The 14795-nt window shown below is 47.3% G+C and overlaps 2 protein-coding genes and 1 long non-coding RNA gene across 4 annotated transcripts; 1 reads left to right on the forward strand and 2 right to left on the reverse strand.

The window, feature by feature from the left end:
• Nucleotides 1–468: 468 nt before the first annotated feature.
• On the reverse strand, nt 469–1570 carry ankrd9 (ankyrin repeat domain 9). Its single transcript, XM_061062435.1, has one exon. It carries the CDS (start codon nt 1424–1426, stop codon nt 596–598), a length of 831 nt encoding a protein of 276 aa, XP_060918418.1. The 5' UTR covers nt 1427–1570; the 3' UTR covers nt 469–595.
• A 3209-nt stretch (nt 1571–4779) lies between these two features.
• Nucleotides 4780–14611, forward strand: rcor1 (REST corepressor 1). 2 transcript variants are annotated; one of them, XM_061062436.1, is made up of 13 exons: nt 4780–5432; nt 5524–5583; nt 7126–7206; nt 7347–7399; nt 7567–7728; nt 8018–8136; nt 8879–8957; nt 9204–9251; nt 12461–12607; nt 12705–12782; nt 12864–12921; nt 13804–14048; nt 14127–14611. In XM_061062436.1, exons 1-13 carry the CDS (start codon nt 5243–5245, stop codon nt 14172–14174), a joined length of 1368 nt encoding a protein of 455 aa, XP_060918419.1. In that variant the 5' UTR covers nt 4780–5242; the 3' UTR covers nt 14175–14611. The 2 variants fall into 2 exon arrangements, with proteins under 2 accessions (XP_060918419.1, XP_060918420.1); XM_061062437.1 differs by having other exon boundaries at nt 14130–14611.
• LOC132992879 (uncharacterized) lies at nt 13133–13791 on the reverse strand. The gene is made up of 3 exons (XR_009676396.1): nt 13662–13791; nt 13361–13539; nt 13133–13251 (listed from the first exon to the last, which is right to left on the reverse strand). It is a non-coding gene; the product is annotated as an uncharacterized LOC132992879 (long non-coding RNA).
• Nucleotides 14612–14795: the final 184 nt, after the last annotated feature.

Genomic DNA, 14795 nt, shown 5'->3' on the forward strand with positions numbered 1-14795 from the left:
GCTTCAGGATGCTGGCTCAGTATTTCAGACTCTCTCTGCCTGTCCATCAGTTGTTTGGTTGTTTTGGTAAATGTTCATTCACATGAGATTCAAACAATCAATCTGGTCTGTCTGTATTCATAACTGATGTTTCTGTGGTTAAAACAGGAAGCTGAAGATGTGTCCTGTTGGGTTCAGAGATTCAGTCCGTGCTGAGGTAGAAACATGTTCACACAATCACATCAGTCAACACGTTCAAACAAACATTAAATATTCTCACCAGGGAACCTTTGGAGATCAAAATGTCCTTTAAGATTATTTCAGCGTCACTTAAAGACAAACTTCACCGCTGACCAATAAACAGAAAACGATTTAAAGAGTCATTAAAGTCTGATCCGGGTTGAGGTCAGACCTCGTATTGTCTCCTCAGGGTCCCAAAGACTGCATGCAGACACCAGGTTTCTGTCTGTGGACGCTGACTCAGCAGTATTTTTAATCTCTGTTGAGAGTTCACATTTCTTCAGACTGTATTTACATTTTATTTACATCATCAACAACCCTCCAATCACAGCAGTCTTGAGGTATTTACTGTGTGTTTCCATGGTGACAGATGATGTCACTGCCAGCTGTGTGGCTGCAGGAAGCTTGGAAGTGCATTGATCTGATCCGGACCAGACCGGGCTAAACACCTGAGAGACTGCAGCAGGAGGGGGGGCGGAGACAGACCACACAACCAGCTAAACACTTCAGTTCCCAGAAGGCTTTGCCAGCGCTGTGGCTCCTCCTGCAGGCAGTTCAGTGCCAGTGGTTTGGGTAAGAACAGAAGCAGGAAGTCGAGGCAGCGTTGAGCGTGGCGTCGCTCTGTCGGGTCGCAGGATACGAGTCGCTGCAGTGCAAGGTCAAGGCCGCCAGGCTGAGCTCCATGAACCAGCAGCAACAGCAGACAGTCAGGCCGCGACAGCTCCACCGCCAACTGCAGCGCCGTCTTTCCTGAGTCGGCCACGTGCGAGCAGCCGCCACAGCTGTCCAGGTAGTGTCTCCACTCACTCTGGATGTCGCAGTCTTTCAGGGCTTCCATCATCATGCTGAGGATCGTCACACGGTCATACCGCACCGCCACCGACAGGTGTGGCGCGCCGTTGTTACGACAACAACAGAAGCTACAGCGTGGGGCTCTGAGCGTGCTCACTGAGTACCTGTTGAGCAGATAGCGTGCATAGTCCTGGTGGTCGTGTACGAGTGCGTAGAGCAGCGCCTCAGAAGGCAGGAAAGCTCTCGGCTGTCCGTCCTCCCAGCAGAAAACCTCCATGCACCTCATGTCCTCCAGCAGCCACACGGGCAGCTGCTCCCGAACGGCACAGTAAAACGAGAATGCCGTCCGCTCGCACTCACGCTGAGACGGAGACGAAGACAGGTGCTCCATCTGAGAGGAAAGAACCCACGGCATGATGACACCCTGAGTCACCTGGAGAGATACTCCTGGTCTGAGGGAGAGTCTCTGAGGTCTGAGGGAGAGTCTCTGAGGTCTGAGGGAGAGTCTTGGAGATCCACCTGAGAGACTAAATTCCAAATGGACTGATCCTGATGCTGGTTCAGCCTGCACGGTCTTAGATGGACTCTCACTCAAACCTCCGACCTCAGCTCCAGCACACTTTTATAGCTTCACCTCCCACCCACAACACACTGCCCTCTACACACACACACTCACAGACACTAGCACCGCCTCTCCCCCTGCTCCCGCCACTTCAGCTCCATGTGTGGATGTTTGTTTGGGGGCCGGGTCGGCGGATCGAGTGTCTCACATTCTGAACATAGCGGCCTTCAAGTGACTGAAGGAGTTTACGTAATAAAGTCATGAAGTCGACCGTCGGTTTGATTCTGATCGACGGCTCATAACTGATATGACTTCAAACTTTCACACAACGTATCTTTGTGTGTGTGTGTGTGTGTGTGTGTGTGTGTGTGTGTGTGTGTGTGTGTGTGTGTGTGTGTGTGTGTGTGTGTGTGTGTGTGTGTGTGTGTGTGTGTGTGTGTGTGTGTGTGTGTGTGTGTGTGTGTGTGTGTGTGTGTGTGTGTGTGTGTGTGTGTGTGTGTGTGTGTGTGTGTGTGTGTGTGTGTGTGTGTGTGTGTGTGTGTGGAACCGTCTCTCTGAGAGCAGCTGTTCAGACTCCATGTTTGTAGTCCAGGACAGCAGCTGCAGTGACGGAGGAAGTGGAACTCCTCTGAGCGACAGAGCCTCCCTCGTTGGTCTGGACCTGCACAACCAGGACTCTCCAGAGTCAAACCAGGACTCACTGGAGGCCACAGGTGTGAAGGATGGAGTGGAGGCAGGGTCTTCCTCCAAACATGTGTTGTGTGTGTGTGGATATATAGGAAACAAAGATATGTTTACAATCAGCTGCTAGAAACACACACACACACATGCACGCACACACTGATCAGCTAATTAAAGTCTTTCTTAGTTTAACATTTTAATCTATTGAATCATTTTAAATTTTGCCTCTGTTTAAAATTTGTTGACTTTTTATCTTTGAACATATATCTTACAGCTGTGAGCTGTCACATGAATTGTTTTTTTTTCCATTTCTGAGGTCAGTGAGTTGAGTTGTTGAAGAGCTCCTCCTGCTGTTCACTGACTGTAACTGCACACATTTTAAAAAACAAGCAAACAGTCAGTTGGACAGATGAACTGATCTACAGCCTGTTAGTACATGATGACATCACATAGGACTCAAGAGCTTTAATCAAGTCTCTGAGTTCCTGTCAAGAAGTGATCTGTTTAAATCAATCAGGCTTTAAGCTGGGCCACTCTACTGAGACTGCACTACTGTCAGGAACAGAATTGCTACGTTTGGCTCGAGCTGCGGGTCAGTCCTCAGTTCTATTACTGCTAGACCTGTCTGCTGCCTTTGACACAGTCGACCATCAAATTCTCCTATCAACGCTCTCTGAACTTGGCATCTCAGGAGCTGCCCTCTGCTGGTTTGTGTCCTACCTCTCCGGCGAAGTTTTAGAGTGTCTTGGAAGGGAGAGGGGTACCTCAGGGCTCTGTGCTCGGTCCCCTTCTCTTCTCCATATACACAGGCTCACTTGGTTCAATAATCAGCTCTCATGGCTTCTCATACCACTGCTATGCTGACGATACCCAGCTCTTCCTGTCATTCCGGCCAGACGATGTTACAGTCTCTGCAAGAATCTCGTCATGCCTTGCTGATATCTCAAAATGGATGAATAAACGTCACCTTCATCTCAATCTTTCAAAGACTGAGCTCCTTGTCATTCAAGCCAGTCCCTCTATGCAACCACAGATCAATATCCAGCTTGGAACAACCAAACTCATGCCCACAAAGTCTGCCCAGAACCTGGGTGTCATGATTGATGACCAGCTAACTTTTAAGGTTCAAGTAGCCTTGATTGCCCGGTCATGTCGATTTGCCCTGTACAACATCAGGAAGATCAGACCTTACCTGTCAGAACACGCTGCACAGCTCCTGGTACAGGCTCTTGTGATATCACGAATTGACTATTGCAACTCTCTACTGGCAGGTCTTCCTACATGCACTATCAAACCTCTGCAAATGATACAAAATGCAGCAGCACGACTGGTCTTCAACCTACTTCATCTCCCTCCCCGCTCAAATTTAAAACTCTGCTGCTCGTTTAAAAAACAGCGACAAAAACAGCTCCTCCTCTCCTAAACTCTATAATCCAGGTCTAGACTCCCCCACCCACTACACTCTGCCAATGAAAGGCGTCTGATTGACGTCACCCGTCTGTTCCTGCAGGGGGCGCTGGAGTCCCATCAATGGTGGTCTCCATGCTGGAAATGCTGTCTCAGCCTAACTTTCAGTCAACCTAACGACATGCTGAGAGCTGGAGCTGAGGCGGGTTTGAAGCCTCCTGACAAACCATTACACTGCACCCACCTGTCAATCAGGTCAGCTACACGCCTTATTGTGAATAACTCTTATCCTTCATCAAATCAAAACGGATGAGTCATCAAAACATTCACCCCCCGTACAGTGTGTGTCGATCGAGACATGAGCTAATCAGACCTGTTTGTTTTTTTGAACCAGGCTGTAAACATGTTAATCTCTGCTGTAAAAACAGACTTCTTGAATGGGTGTGTATGTGACTTCCTGTGCTTCTGCAGCCAGCCTCTAGTGGACACTCGAGGAACTGCAGGGTTTTACACTTCAGCATCAATGTCATTATTCACCACTGGAGGATGCCAATAGGTTCCATTAGGATAAAGATAAAGATAAAGATAAATTTTATTGATCCCCGTGGCGGAAATTTGTGCATTACAGCAGCTCCAGAAAACAGGGGACGGGAATATAATTATTAAAAATAAAAATAGAAGTTAAAAATCAAATCATGATGATGCATGATACGACTCTAAACGATATGAACAGATATTATAGGATGAGATATGATACCACACACTTTGTCTTTGATTCTACTAACATTGAGCTGCCGACACAGCTCAGTCCCATTTTATTTACTCTGTTGATGAATACATCTATAAACTATGGTTCGTATTTCTTTATTCCATTTCAGTTCTGTTATTTAAAGCAACTGATAAAATTAATATTTTTATTATTAATAAATATTATTGTGAAGACTAACATTTCATCAGAGCCATGATCTTTATTCATACTGGTAAACTGTGATTTTGTTTAATCCAGTCCACGTGATTCATTTATTAATTTATAACTATTTCAGTGTTTGATGTTTTAATGTGACGTGTGATGGCAGCTGAGGTCACACACACACGCACACGCGCGCACACACACACACACACACACACACACACACACACACACGCTCCTCCTCTGGGATCGATCAGCCTCACACTGACTGATCTCTGATCAGTTTCCTTCAGTTTCTATCGATAGTTTTGCTCTGGGTGTCTGCGGGTCTGTCTGTCGGTACTGGTCTGGTTTTATCTAGTTCCTTCTGGTTCCGGCAGCTTGTTCCGGAACTTTTTGGACTCAGTGAGGAGCTTCGGTCTCAGGTTAACTGTTAGCATCTTTCCGCTGTAGCTGGACTAGCCTCTGTTAGCTTCATCTCACGGATCATTTCCTCCTCCGAGAGTCTGTTTCACACCGAACCTCCCCGCTGCTCTCCGGACAGGACTGTTAGCTTAGCTCCGGTGATAGTTAGCCGGTTCGGTTCTGTGCGCGGGGCAGCTAAGCTAACTAGCAAACAATTAGCCTAAGTTAGCAGCTAGCGTACAGCCCGGGCTGCCTCCGTTCTCGTCATGCCGGCGATGCTGGAGAGAAACCCGGAGGCTCAGGGGAAGCGGAGAGGCAGAGCCCCGGCGGGCAGCGGCAGCAGCGGCCCCGGGGCAGCAGCGAACACCGGCGGAAAAAGCCTGTCCGGTAATGGAACCAGCACGAACAACTGCTGGGAAGAAGGAAGTTCAGGCTCCAGCAGCGACGAGGAGCATGGTGGGTAGCCTCGATCACTAAAGTATTGCTGTGTACTTTTGTGTACTCTTGTGTACTATTACTGAGCTCTGCTGTATGTGTGTGTTTATAGGTGGAGGAGGGATGCGGGTCGGGACGCAGTACCAGGCCGTTGTTCCGGACTTTGACCCGGGTAAGACCCTGATTGTTACTCGTTAGCCTGGAGGTGGATAGGTAGCCTCGAACAACAGTAGAACAGAAGACCAGTGTACTGGTTAGAGCCCTCAGACTGGTTCTGATCCTCTGAAACTGGATCTAGTTCTACAGTACACGTTTTATACTGGTTCCAGTTCTGTAAAGGAGACATTCAACTGTTTTTCAACATATTTAAATACAGCGTATCTTCTACAGCCTATAGATCTATAACAGGTCACTTCTACTGTGTGTGTTTCTACAGTGAACAGCCCTCTCACTGTTGATCCTGGAGCTGATCTACAGTCCGGTTCAGACTGGTTTTATTATAAGGTCTCACACAGCATGTTCACACACTGCGCTCTCTGTTTGATTTAGTTTATTGAACAAATATATTCTGTAAGAAAGCATTAAACAGAAGAGACGGAACAAAGGAATATAGAAACACCAAAGATAGACAATTGTTGTTTTGACGCCTTTACCAGAAAAGCATCCGTATATTTGTTGACTCTGTTTCCAGCTGAAGAGAGACAGGAGATGTTTGGAGGGGAGAGTGGGGGGGATGACCTGCAGCAAAGGGCTGATGCGCTTCGACGAGGACTATAGCCTTTGTACACGGGGCGCGCAACATAACCACTACGCTGTCCAGCGCTCTTTGTTAAAGGAAAACCATAGTCTATAAATATGAATGGACAAAGCGGAAGTGTAAAATCCTGCAGTTCCTCGAGTGTCCACTAGAGGCTGGTTGCAGAAGCACAGGAAGTCACATACACACCCATTCTAAAAAGCCTGTTTTTACAGCAGAGATTAACATGTTTACAGCCTGGTTCAAAAAAACAAATAGATCTGATTAGCTCATGTCTCGATCGGCACACACTGTACGGGGGGTGAATGTTTTGATGACTCATCCGTTTTGATTTGATGAAGGATAAGAGTTATTCACAATAAGGTGTGTAGCTGACATGATTGACAGGTGGGCGCGGTGTAACGGTTTGTCAGGAGGCTTCAAATGCGCCTCAGCTCCAGCTCTCAGCCTGTCGTTAGGTTGACTGAAAGTTAGGCTGAGACAGCATTTCCAGCATGGAGACCGCCATCGATGGGACTCCAGCGCCCCCTGCAGGAACAGACGGGTGACATCACTCAGGCTTCATACATTCATATTTACAGTCTGTGATGAGAACTAACCGTTAAAAACACCAAAATGACACAAATGAGCTCGCAGACTGAGGCAGCAGTAGACCAACGTCTTTATCAAAACAAGTCTGTTACCACGGCAACTTAAAAACATCAGTTCTAGGCACCAATATTTGAGTAATGTCTTGGTTGTATTATGATAAATTGCAGGTTAATTGCACACATGTTGGCAACGCTTTGGTACGGCCGTGCACGCTAAACGGAGTGCAGGTTATTATTGATGGATTAATTCCTCTCCTGATGTGACTCTGCTGTCTGAAGTTTGTCTTTCTCATAATATCGTAGTAATAAAACACGGCGCAGCTTTAATTTGTGTGTATTTGTGTGTGTGTGTGTGTGTGTGTGTCAGAAGTGGCCCAGGCAGCTCACCTGAGAGAGAACCTGGGCATGTTGGTGTGGATCCCCAGCAGCTGTCTGAACCAGACTCAGTGTAAGAAACATGCACATGAATCCAGTCCATGATGTCATTTATAAACCAGTTTTTACATATATATATGATGTAATGTATAAACCAGTATGATGGACGTGTGGTCAGGAGGAGAATTACATTGAACGTGTCTTTGTTTCCAGTGGACGAATACATCGCCATCGCCAAAGAAAAGCACGGATACAACATGGAGCAGGTCAACTGTCTGTCTGTCTGTCTCACAGCCTGTCTGTCTCACAGCCTGTCTGTCTGTCTGTCTCACAGCCTGTCTGTCTGTCTGTCTGTCTCACAGCCTGTCTGTCTGTCTGTCTCACAGCCTGTCTGTCTGTCTCACAGCCTGTCTGTCTGTCTGTCTGTCTGCAGGCTCTGGGGATGCTCTTCTGGCACAAACACAACATTGAGAAGTCTTTGGCTGATCTTCCGAACTTCACACCGTTTCCTGATGAGTGGACGGTGGAGGACAGAGTTCTGTTTGAGCAGGCGTTCAGCTTTCACGGGAAGAGCTTCCACCGCATCCAGCAGATGGTACGCCACATTAACACCAGTTTATTATGTGACTGGGACCAGTACAGTGATCTGACTGAAACCCAGTACAGTGATGTGACTGGGACCAGTACATTGATGTGTTTGGGACCAGCACAGTGATGTGACTGGGACCAGTACAGTGATGTGACTGGGACCAGTACAGTGACACAACTGGGACCAGTACATTGATGTGACTGGGACCAGTAGAGTGACGTATTTGGGACCAGTACATTGATGTGACTGGGACCAGTACAGGTGTGTCTGTTAAAGTCCTTCTCCCTCTCTGTAGTTACCTGACAAGTCGATGGCCAGTCTGGTTCGGTTTTATTACTCGTGGAAGAAAAGTCGCAGTAAAACAAGTCTGATGGATCGACAGACACGGAAGCAGAAGAGAGAGAGAGACGACAGGTGAGCTGCAACCTGCACAGGTAACACAGCTTAGACTTCAGGTGGAGTAACACCTGAGGTAACTTCAGACACAAGATACGCTCAACACATCAAAACAGGTCAAATTAGTTTTAACAACACAACGGGTAACATGACATCACAGGTAACATGACACCACGGGTAACATGACACCACGGGTAACATGACATCACAGGTAACATGACACCACGGGTAACATGACACCACAGGTAACATGACACCACGGGTAACATGACACCACGGGTAACATGACACCACGGGTAACATGACATCACAGGTAACATGACACCCGGGTAACATGACACCACAGGTAACATGACACCCGGGTAACATGACACCACAGGTTACAGGACACCACAGGTTACAGGACACCTGGGTAACATGACACCACAGGTAACATGACACCCGGGTTACATGACACCACAGGTTACATGACACCACAGGTAACATGACACCACAGGTTACAGGACACCCGGGTAACATGACACCACAGGTAACATGACACCACAGGTAACATGACACCACAGGTTACAGGACATCACAGGTAACATGACACCACAGGTTACAGGACACCACAGGTAACAGGACACCACAGGTCACCTGACACCACAGGTAACACTCCAGGTGTGAAACCTTACAGACATCCTCTGTGACAGGTACTGCCCTAACCTGAGTGCTGTGTCCTGATTGGAGGATTCATTAAAGTTTGAACTCTGTGTTTCAGTGAAGAAGAAGTTGAAGACAGACACGTAAACCCTCAGAGTGACTCTGAGTTCGATCCCAAAAAAGAGGAGAAGAAGGAGGTAAAGCACATTTTAACTTCCCCTCAGAGTCTCCACCTGCACACCTGGGAGCTCCTCTCCAGGTACACCCACCTGGTAGGAGAACATGGAGCAGAGCCAGTACATGCTGCAGGGATCATAGGTCTCACCTGGGCCAGGTCAAACTGGGCCATGAACCAGACCATGAACCAGACCATGAACCAGACCATGAACCAGACCATGAACCCGACCATTCACTGATTTTATTTCTCTTTGCTTTTGTTCCAGGTGAGCTCTGGACCAGAGAGGACAGAGGTCAAACCAGCTGGACTGAAGGTAAATATACCTGATCTATACCTGTCTCTGTCTTTCTCTCTCAGGTGATAGTTACCTGTCTCTCTCTGTCAGGTGATAGTTATCCGTCTCTCTCTTTCAGTCTCTCTCTCAGTCAGGTGATAGTTACCCGTCTCTCTCTTTCAGTCCCTCTCTCTCTCAGTCAGGTGATAGTTACCTGTCTCTCTCTGTCAGGTGATAGTTACCCGTCTCTCTCTCTGTCAGGTGATAGTTATCCGTCTCTCTCTTTCAGTCTCTCTCTGTCAGGTGATAGTTACCTGTCTCTCTCTTTCAGTCCCTCTCTCTCTCAGTCAGGTGATAGTTACCTGTCTCTCTCTGTCAGGTGATAGTTACCCGTCTCTCTCTCAGTCAGGTGATAGTTACCTGTCTCTCTCTGTCAGGTGATAGTTATCCGTCTCTCTCTTTCAGTCTCTCTCTGTCAGTCAGGTGATAGTTACCTGTCTCTCTCTGTCAGGTGATAGTTACCCGTCTCTCTCTGTCAGTCAGGTGATAGTTACCTGTCTCTCTCTTTCAGTCTCTCTCTCTCTGTCAGGTGATAGTTACCTGTCTCTCTCTCTGTCAGGTGATAGTTACCTGTCTCTCTCTTTCAGTCTCTCTCTCAGTCAGGTGATAGTTACCTGTCTCTCTCTCTGTCTCTCTCAGTCAGGTGATAGTTACCTGTCTCTCTCTTTCAGTCTCTCTCTGTCAGGTGATAGTTACCTGTCTCTCTCTGTCAGGTGATAGTTACCCGTCTCTCTCTGTCAGGAGATAGTTACCTGTCTCTCTCTCTGTCAGGTGATAGTTACCTGTCTCTCTCTCAGTCAGGTGATAGTTACCCATCTCTCTCTGTCAGGTGATGGTTACCTGTCTCTCTCTGTCAGGTGATAGTTACCCGTCTCTCTCTGTCAGGTGATAGTTACCTGTCTCTCTCTGTCTGTCAGGTGATAGTTACCTGTCTCTCTCTGTCAGGTGATAGTTACCTGTCTCTCTCTCTCAGTCAGGTGATAGTTACCTGTCTCTCTCTGTCAGGTGATAGTTACCCGTCTCTCTCTGTCAGGTGATAGTTACCTGTCTCTCTCTCTCAGTCAGGTGATAGTTACCTGTCTCTCTCTGTCAGTCTCTCTCTCTCAGTCAGGTGATAGTTACCTGTCTCTCTCTGTCAGGTGATAGTTACCCATCTCTCTCTCAGTCAGGTGATAGTTACCTGTCTCTCTCTGTCAGGTGATAGTTACCCGTCTCTCTCTGTCAGTCAGGTGATAGTTACCTGTCTCTCTCTGTCAGGTGATAGTTACCTGTCTCTCTCTGTCAGGTGATAGTTACCCGTCTCTCTCTGTCAGTCAGGTGATAGTTACCTGTCTCTCTCTGTCAGGTGATAGTTACCTGTCTCTCTCTTTCAGTCTCTCTCTCTCAGTCAGGTGATAGTTACCTGTCTCTCTCTCTGTCAGGTGATAGTTACCTGTCTCTCTCTTTCAGTCTCTCTCTGTCAGGTGATAGTTACCTGTCTCTCTCTGTCAGGTGATAGTTACCTGTCTCTCTCTGTCAGGTGATAGTTACCTGTCTCTCTCTCTGTCAGGTGATAGTTACCTGTCTCTCTCTCAATCAGGTGATAGTTACCTGTCTCTCTCTCAGTCAGGTGATAGTTACCTGTCTCTCTCTGTCAGGTGATAGTTACCTGTCTCTCTCTTGTTCAGGTGATAATTACCTGTCTCTCTCTCTCAGTCAGGTGATAGTTACCTGTCTCTCTCAGTCAGGTGATAGTTACCGGTCTCTCTCTCAGTCAGGTGATAGTTACCTGTCTCTCTCTCAGTCAGGTGATAGTTACCTGTCTCTCTCTTTCAGTCAGGTGATAGTTACCGGTCTCTCTCTCAGTCAGGTGATAGTGACCTGTCTCTCTCTCAGTCAGGTGATAGTTACCTGTCTCTCTCTCAGACAGGTGATAGTTACCTGTCTCTCTGTCAGTCAGGTGATAGTTACCTGTCTCTCTCGCTCAGTCTCTCTCTCTCAGTCAGGTGATAGTTACCTGTCTCTCTCGCTCAGTCAGGTGATAGTTACCTGTCTCTCTCTCTGTCAGGTGATAGTTACCTGTCTCTCTCTCTCAGTCAGGTGATAGTTACCTGTCTCTCTCTGTCAGGTGATAGTTACCCGTCTCTCTCTGTCAGGTGATAGTTACCTGTCTCTCTCTCTCAGTCAGGTGATAGTTACCTGTCTCTCTCTGTCAGTCTCTCTCTCTCAGTCAGGTGATAGTTACCTGTCTCTCTCTGTCAGGTGATAGTTACCCGTCTCTCTCTCAGTCAGGTGATAGTTACCTGTCTCTCTCTGTCAGGTGATAGTTACCTGTCTCTCTCTGTCAGGTGATAGTTACCTGTCTCTCTCTGTCAGGTGATAGTTACCCGTCTCTCTCTGTCAGTCAGGTGATAGTTACCTGTCTCTCTCTGTCAGGTGATAGTTACCTGTCTCTCTCTTTCAGTCTCTCTCTCTCAGTCAGGTGATAGTTACCTGTCTCTCTCTCTGTCAGGTGATAGTTACCTGTCTCTCTCTTTCAGTCTCTCTCTGTCAGGTGATAGTTACCTGTCTCTCTCTGTCAGGTGATAGTTACCTGTCTCTCTCTGTCAGGTGATAGTTACCTGTCTCTCTCCCTGTCAGGTGATAGTTACCTGTCTCTCTCTCAATCAGGTGATAGTTACCTGTCTCTCTCTCAGTCAGGTGATAGTTACCTGTCTCTCTCTGTCAGGTGATAGTTACCTGTCTCTCTCTTGTTCAGGTGATAATTACCTGTCTCTCTCTCTCAGTCAGGTGATAGTTACCGGTCTCTCTCTCAGTCAGGTGATAGTTACCGGTCTCTCTCTCAGTCAGGTGATAGTTACCTGTCTCTCTCTCAGTCAGGTGATAGTTACCTGTCTCTCTCTTTCAGTCAGGTGATAGTTACCGGTCTCTCTTTCAGTCAGGTGATAGTGACCTGTCTCTCTCTCAGTCAGGTGATAGTTACCTGTCTCTCTCTCAGTCAGGTGATAGTTACCTGTCTCTCTCTCAGACAGGTGATAGTTACCTGTCTCTCTCTCAGTCAGGTGATAGTTACCTGTCTCTCTCGCTCAGTCTCTCTCTCTCAGTCAGGTGATAGTTACCTGTCTCTCTCGCTCAGTCAGGTGATAGTTACCTGTCTCTCTCTCAGTCAGGTGATAGTTACCTGTCTCCATTTCTCTGTGTGGCTGTAGATGGGCAGTAAGGCGTCTCAGCGGTTGAAGAAACGTCCTCCTCGGGGAATGTTTCTGAACCAGCAGGACGTGGTCTCGCTCTCCTCTGCGTCTCCTCAGGGACTCATCAGACAGCTGGACTGTCAGCTGGTCTCCATCAAGAGACAGGTGCGTCTACCTGTCTGTCTGCCTGCTCACCTGTCTCTCTTTCTCTGCCCTCACCTGTCTCTCCTTCCTGACATGTCTCTCTCTACCTGTGTTTCAGATCCAAACAATTAAACAGTCAAACGGTGTTCTGAAAGAGAAACTCAGTTCAGGTGTCAACGAGTTCAGACAACCCGAGGTAACCATGGTAACACAGCAAAACCCTACCTGAAATCACGGCTGTTTTTTGGTGTTCACCTGTCCCTTGTTTTTGTTTCAGGTGAATCAGAAGTTTAACACTCGTTGGACCACAGAGGAGCAGCTTCTAGCTGTACAAGGTAACACTTGAACTACCTGTAACCAGGTGAACACACACCTGAACTACCCGTAACCAGGTGAACACACACCAGGTGAACACACACCTGAACTACCTGTAACCAGGTGAACACACACCTGAACTACCCGTAACCAGGTGAACACACTTGAACTACCTGTAACCAGGTGAACACACACCTGAACTACCCGTGACCAGGTGAACACACACCTAAACTACCCGTAACCAGGTGAACACACACCTGAACTACCTGTAACCAGGTGAACACACACCTGAACTACCTGTAACCAGGTGAACACACACCTGAACTACCCGTAACCAGGTGAACACACACCTAAACTACCTGTAACCAGGTGAACACACACCTGAACTATCCGTGACCAGGTGAACAAACATCTGAACTACCCATGACCAGGTGAACAAACATCTGAACTACCGGTAACCAGGTGAACACACACCTGAACTACCCGTAACCAGGTGAACACACACCTGAACTACCTGTAACCAGGCGAACACACACCTGAACTACCCGTGACCAGGTGAACACACACCTGAACTAACTGTAACCAGGCGAACAAACATCTGAACTACCTGTGACCAGGCGAACACACACCTGAACTACCTCTAACCAGGTGAACAGACATCTGAACTAGCCGTAACCAGGCAAACACACACCTGAACTAACTGTAACCAGGTGAACACACCTGAACTAACTGTGACCAGGTGAACAAACATCTGAACTACCTGTGACCAGGTGAACACACACCTGAACTAACTGTAACCAGGTGAACACACACCTGAACCTGATATCAGAAACTTTTGCTGATTTAATTAAACCTCAGTCAGTGATTGGTCGGTGACTCTCCCTTTCTCCAATGACATGCAGCCATCAGAAAGTATGGGCGGGACTTCCAGGCGATCTCAGATGTGATAGGTAACAAGTCGGTGGTTCAGGTGAAGAACTTCCTGGTGAACTACAGGCGGCGGTTCAACCTGGACGAGGTTCTTCAGGAGTGGGAGGCTGAACACGGGATGGAGGGCGGAGTCGTGGGCGGAGAAGACGACAAGATGGAGGAGAAGATGGAGGTGTGTCCTGAGGAAGAAGAGCTTCCCACCAAGGAGACAAAGGAGGTGAGGAGAAGGTCTGATGTTGACTACACATCCCAGAATGCTCTCTGTCTGCAGGTAGATAACTGTTTCTGGTCTCAGCAGGACCCGTCCTCTCCGGTGGAATCCCAGAAGCCCCTGGCCTCCTGAGACGTTTTGACCCCGCCCCCTGGTTTGATGATGTCATCATGTGTTTATTTTATATTTTCTCCGTTTATCAGGACGTGTGACTTTTATTGATCAGGTAAAAGGGCGTGAACTGTCACCTTTTATCGCTGCTTGCTCTGGACCAATCAGGAAACAGGCTGACCTGTCAATCAAAGTGGGTGGGACCTGTTTATTTCCTTTTTTTTTCTAGTTTCAAACTGTTTTATTTGGATCTTTTTCTTTGACTTTATTTGTCTTCCTGTGTATGGAGGTGGCTTTTTTGAGGGTAGGGTCAACTGAAGCAGCCATATTGGATGATGTCACTCAGGTAGGGGACCTTACCTGTCCTGATGATGTCATCATGTTTCTGGGATTTTAGGACCTTTTTAGAGAAATGATAATGAAACCAAAGTTCATCAATAAATGACTTTTCTTCCTCATTTGTCTGTTTCTTTTAACACACATTTAATTTTAAATAAAAAACTCACAGGAGTATTTTAAATTTGATGTTTACAGATTAACATTTATTTCAATCAAAGTCATCAACTTCAAATCTAACAGGAGCGTTCTGAGCTAAACTACAGAGGGCTCTTTGAACCAAAGTAAAGAATGAATCACTGATGA

Source organism: Labrus mixtus, chromosome 18, assembly GCF_963584025.1.
Source record: "Labrus mixtus chromosome 18, fLabMix1.1, whole genome shotgun sequence".
Lineage (NCBI taxonomy): Eukaryota > Metazoa > Chordata > Actinopteri > Labriformes > Labridae > Labrus > Labrus mixtus.

Coding starts and splice junctions, on each gene's coding strand:
- ankrd9 (XM_061062435.1), bottom strand. CDS start 1,426: ATGCCGTGGGTTCTTTCCTCTCAGATGGAGCACCTGTCTTCGTCTCCG.
- rcor1 (XM_061062436.1), top strand. CDS start 5,243: ATGCCGGCGATGCTGGAGAGAAACCCGGAGGCTCAGGGGAAGCGGAGA. Junction 12,608..12,704: donor TGGTCTCCATCAAGAGACAG/GTGCGTCTACCT, acceptor CCTGTGTTTCAG/ATCCAAACAATTAAACAGTC. Junction 14,049..14,126: donor CCACCAAGGAGACAAAGGAG/GTGAGGAGAAGG, acceptor TTCTGGTCTCAG/CAGGACCCGTCCTCTCCGGT.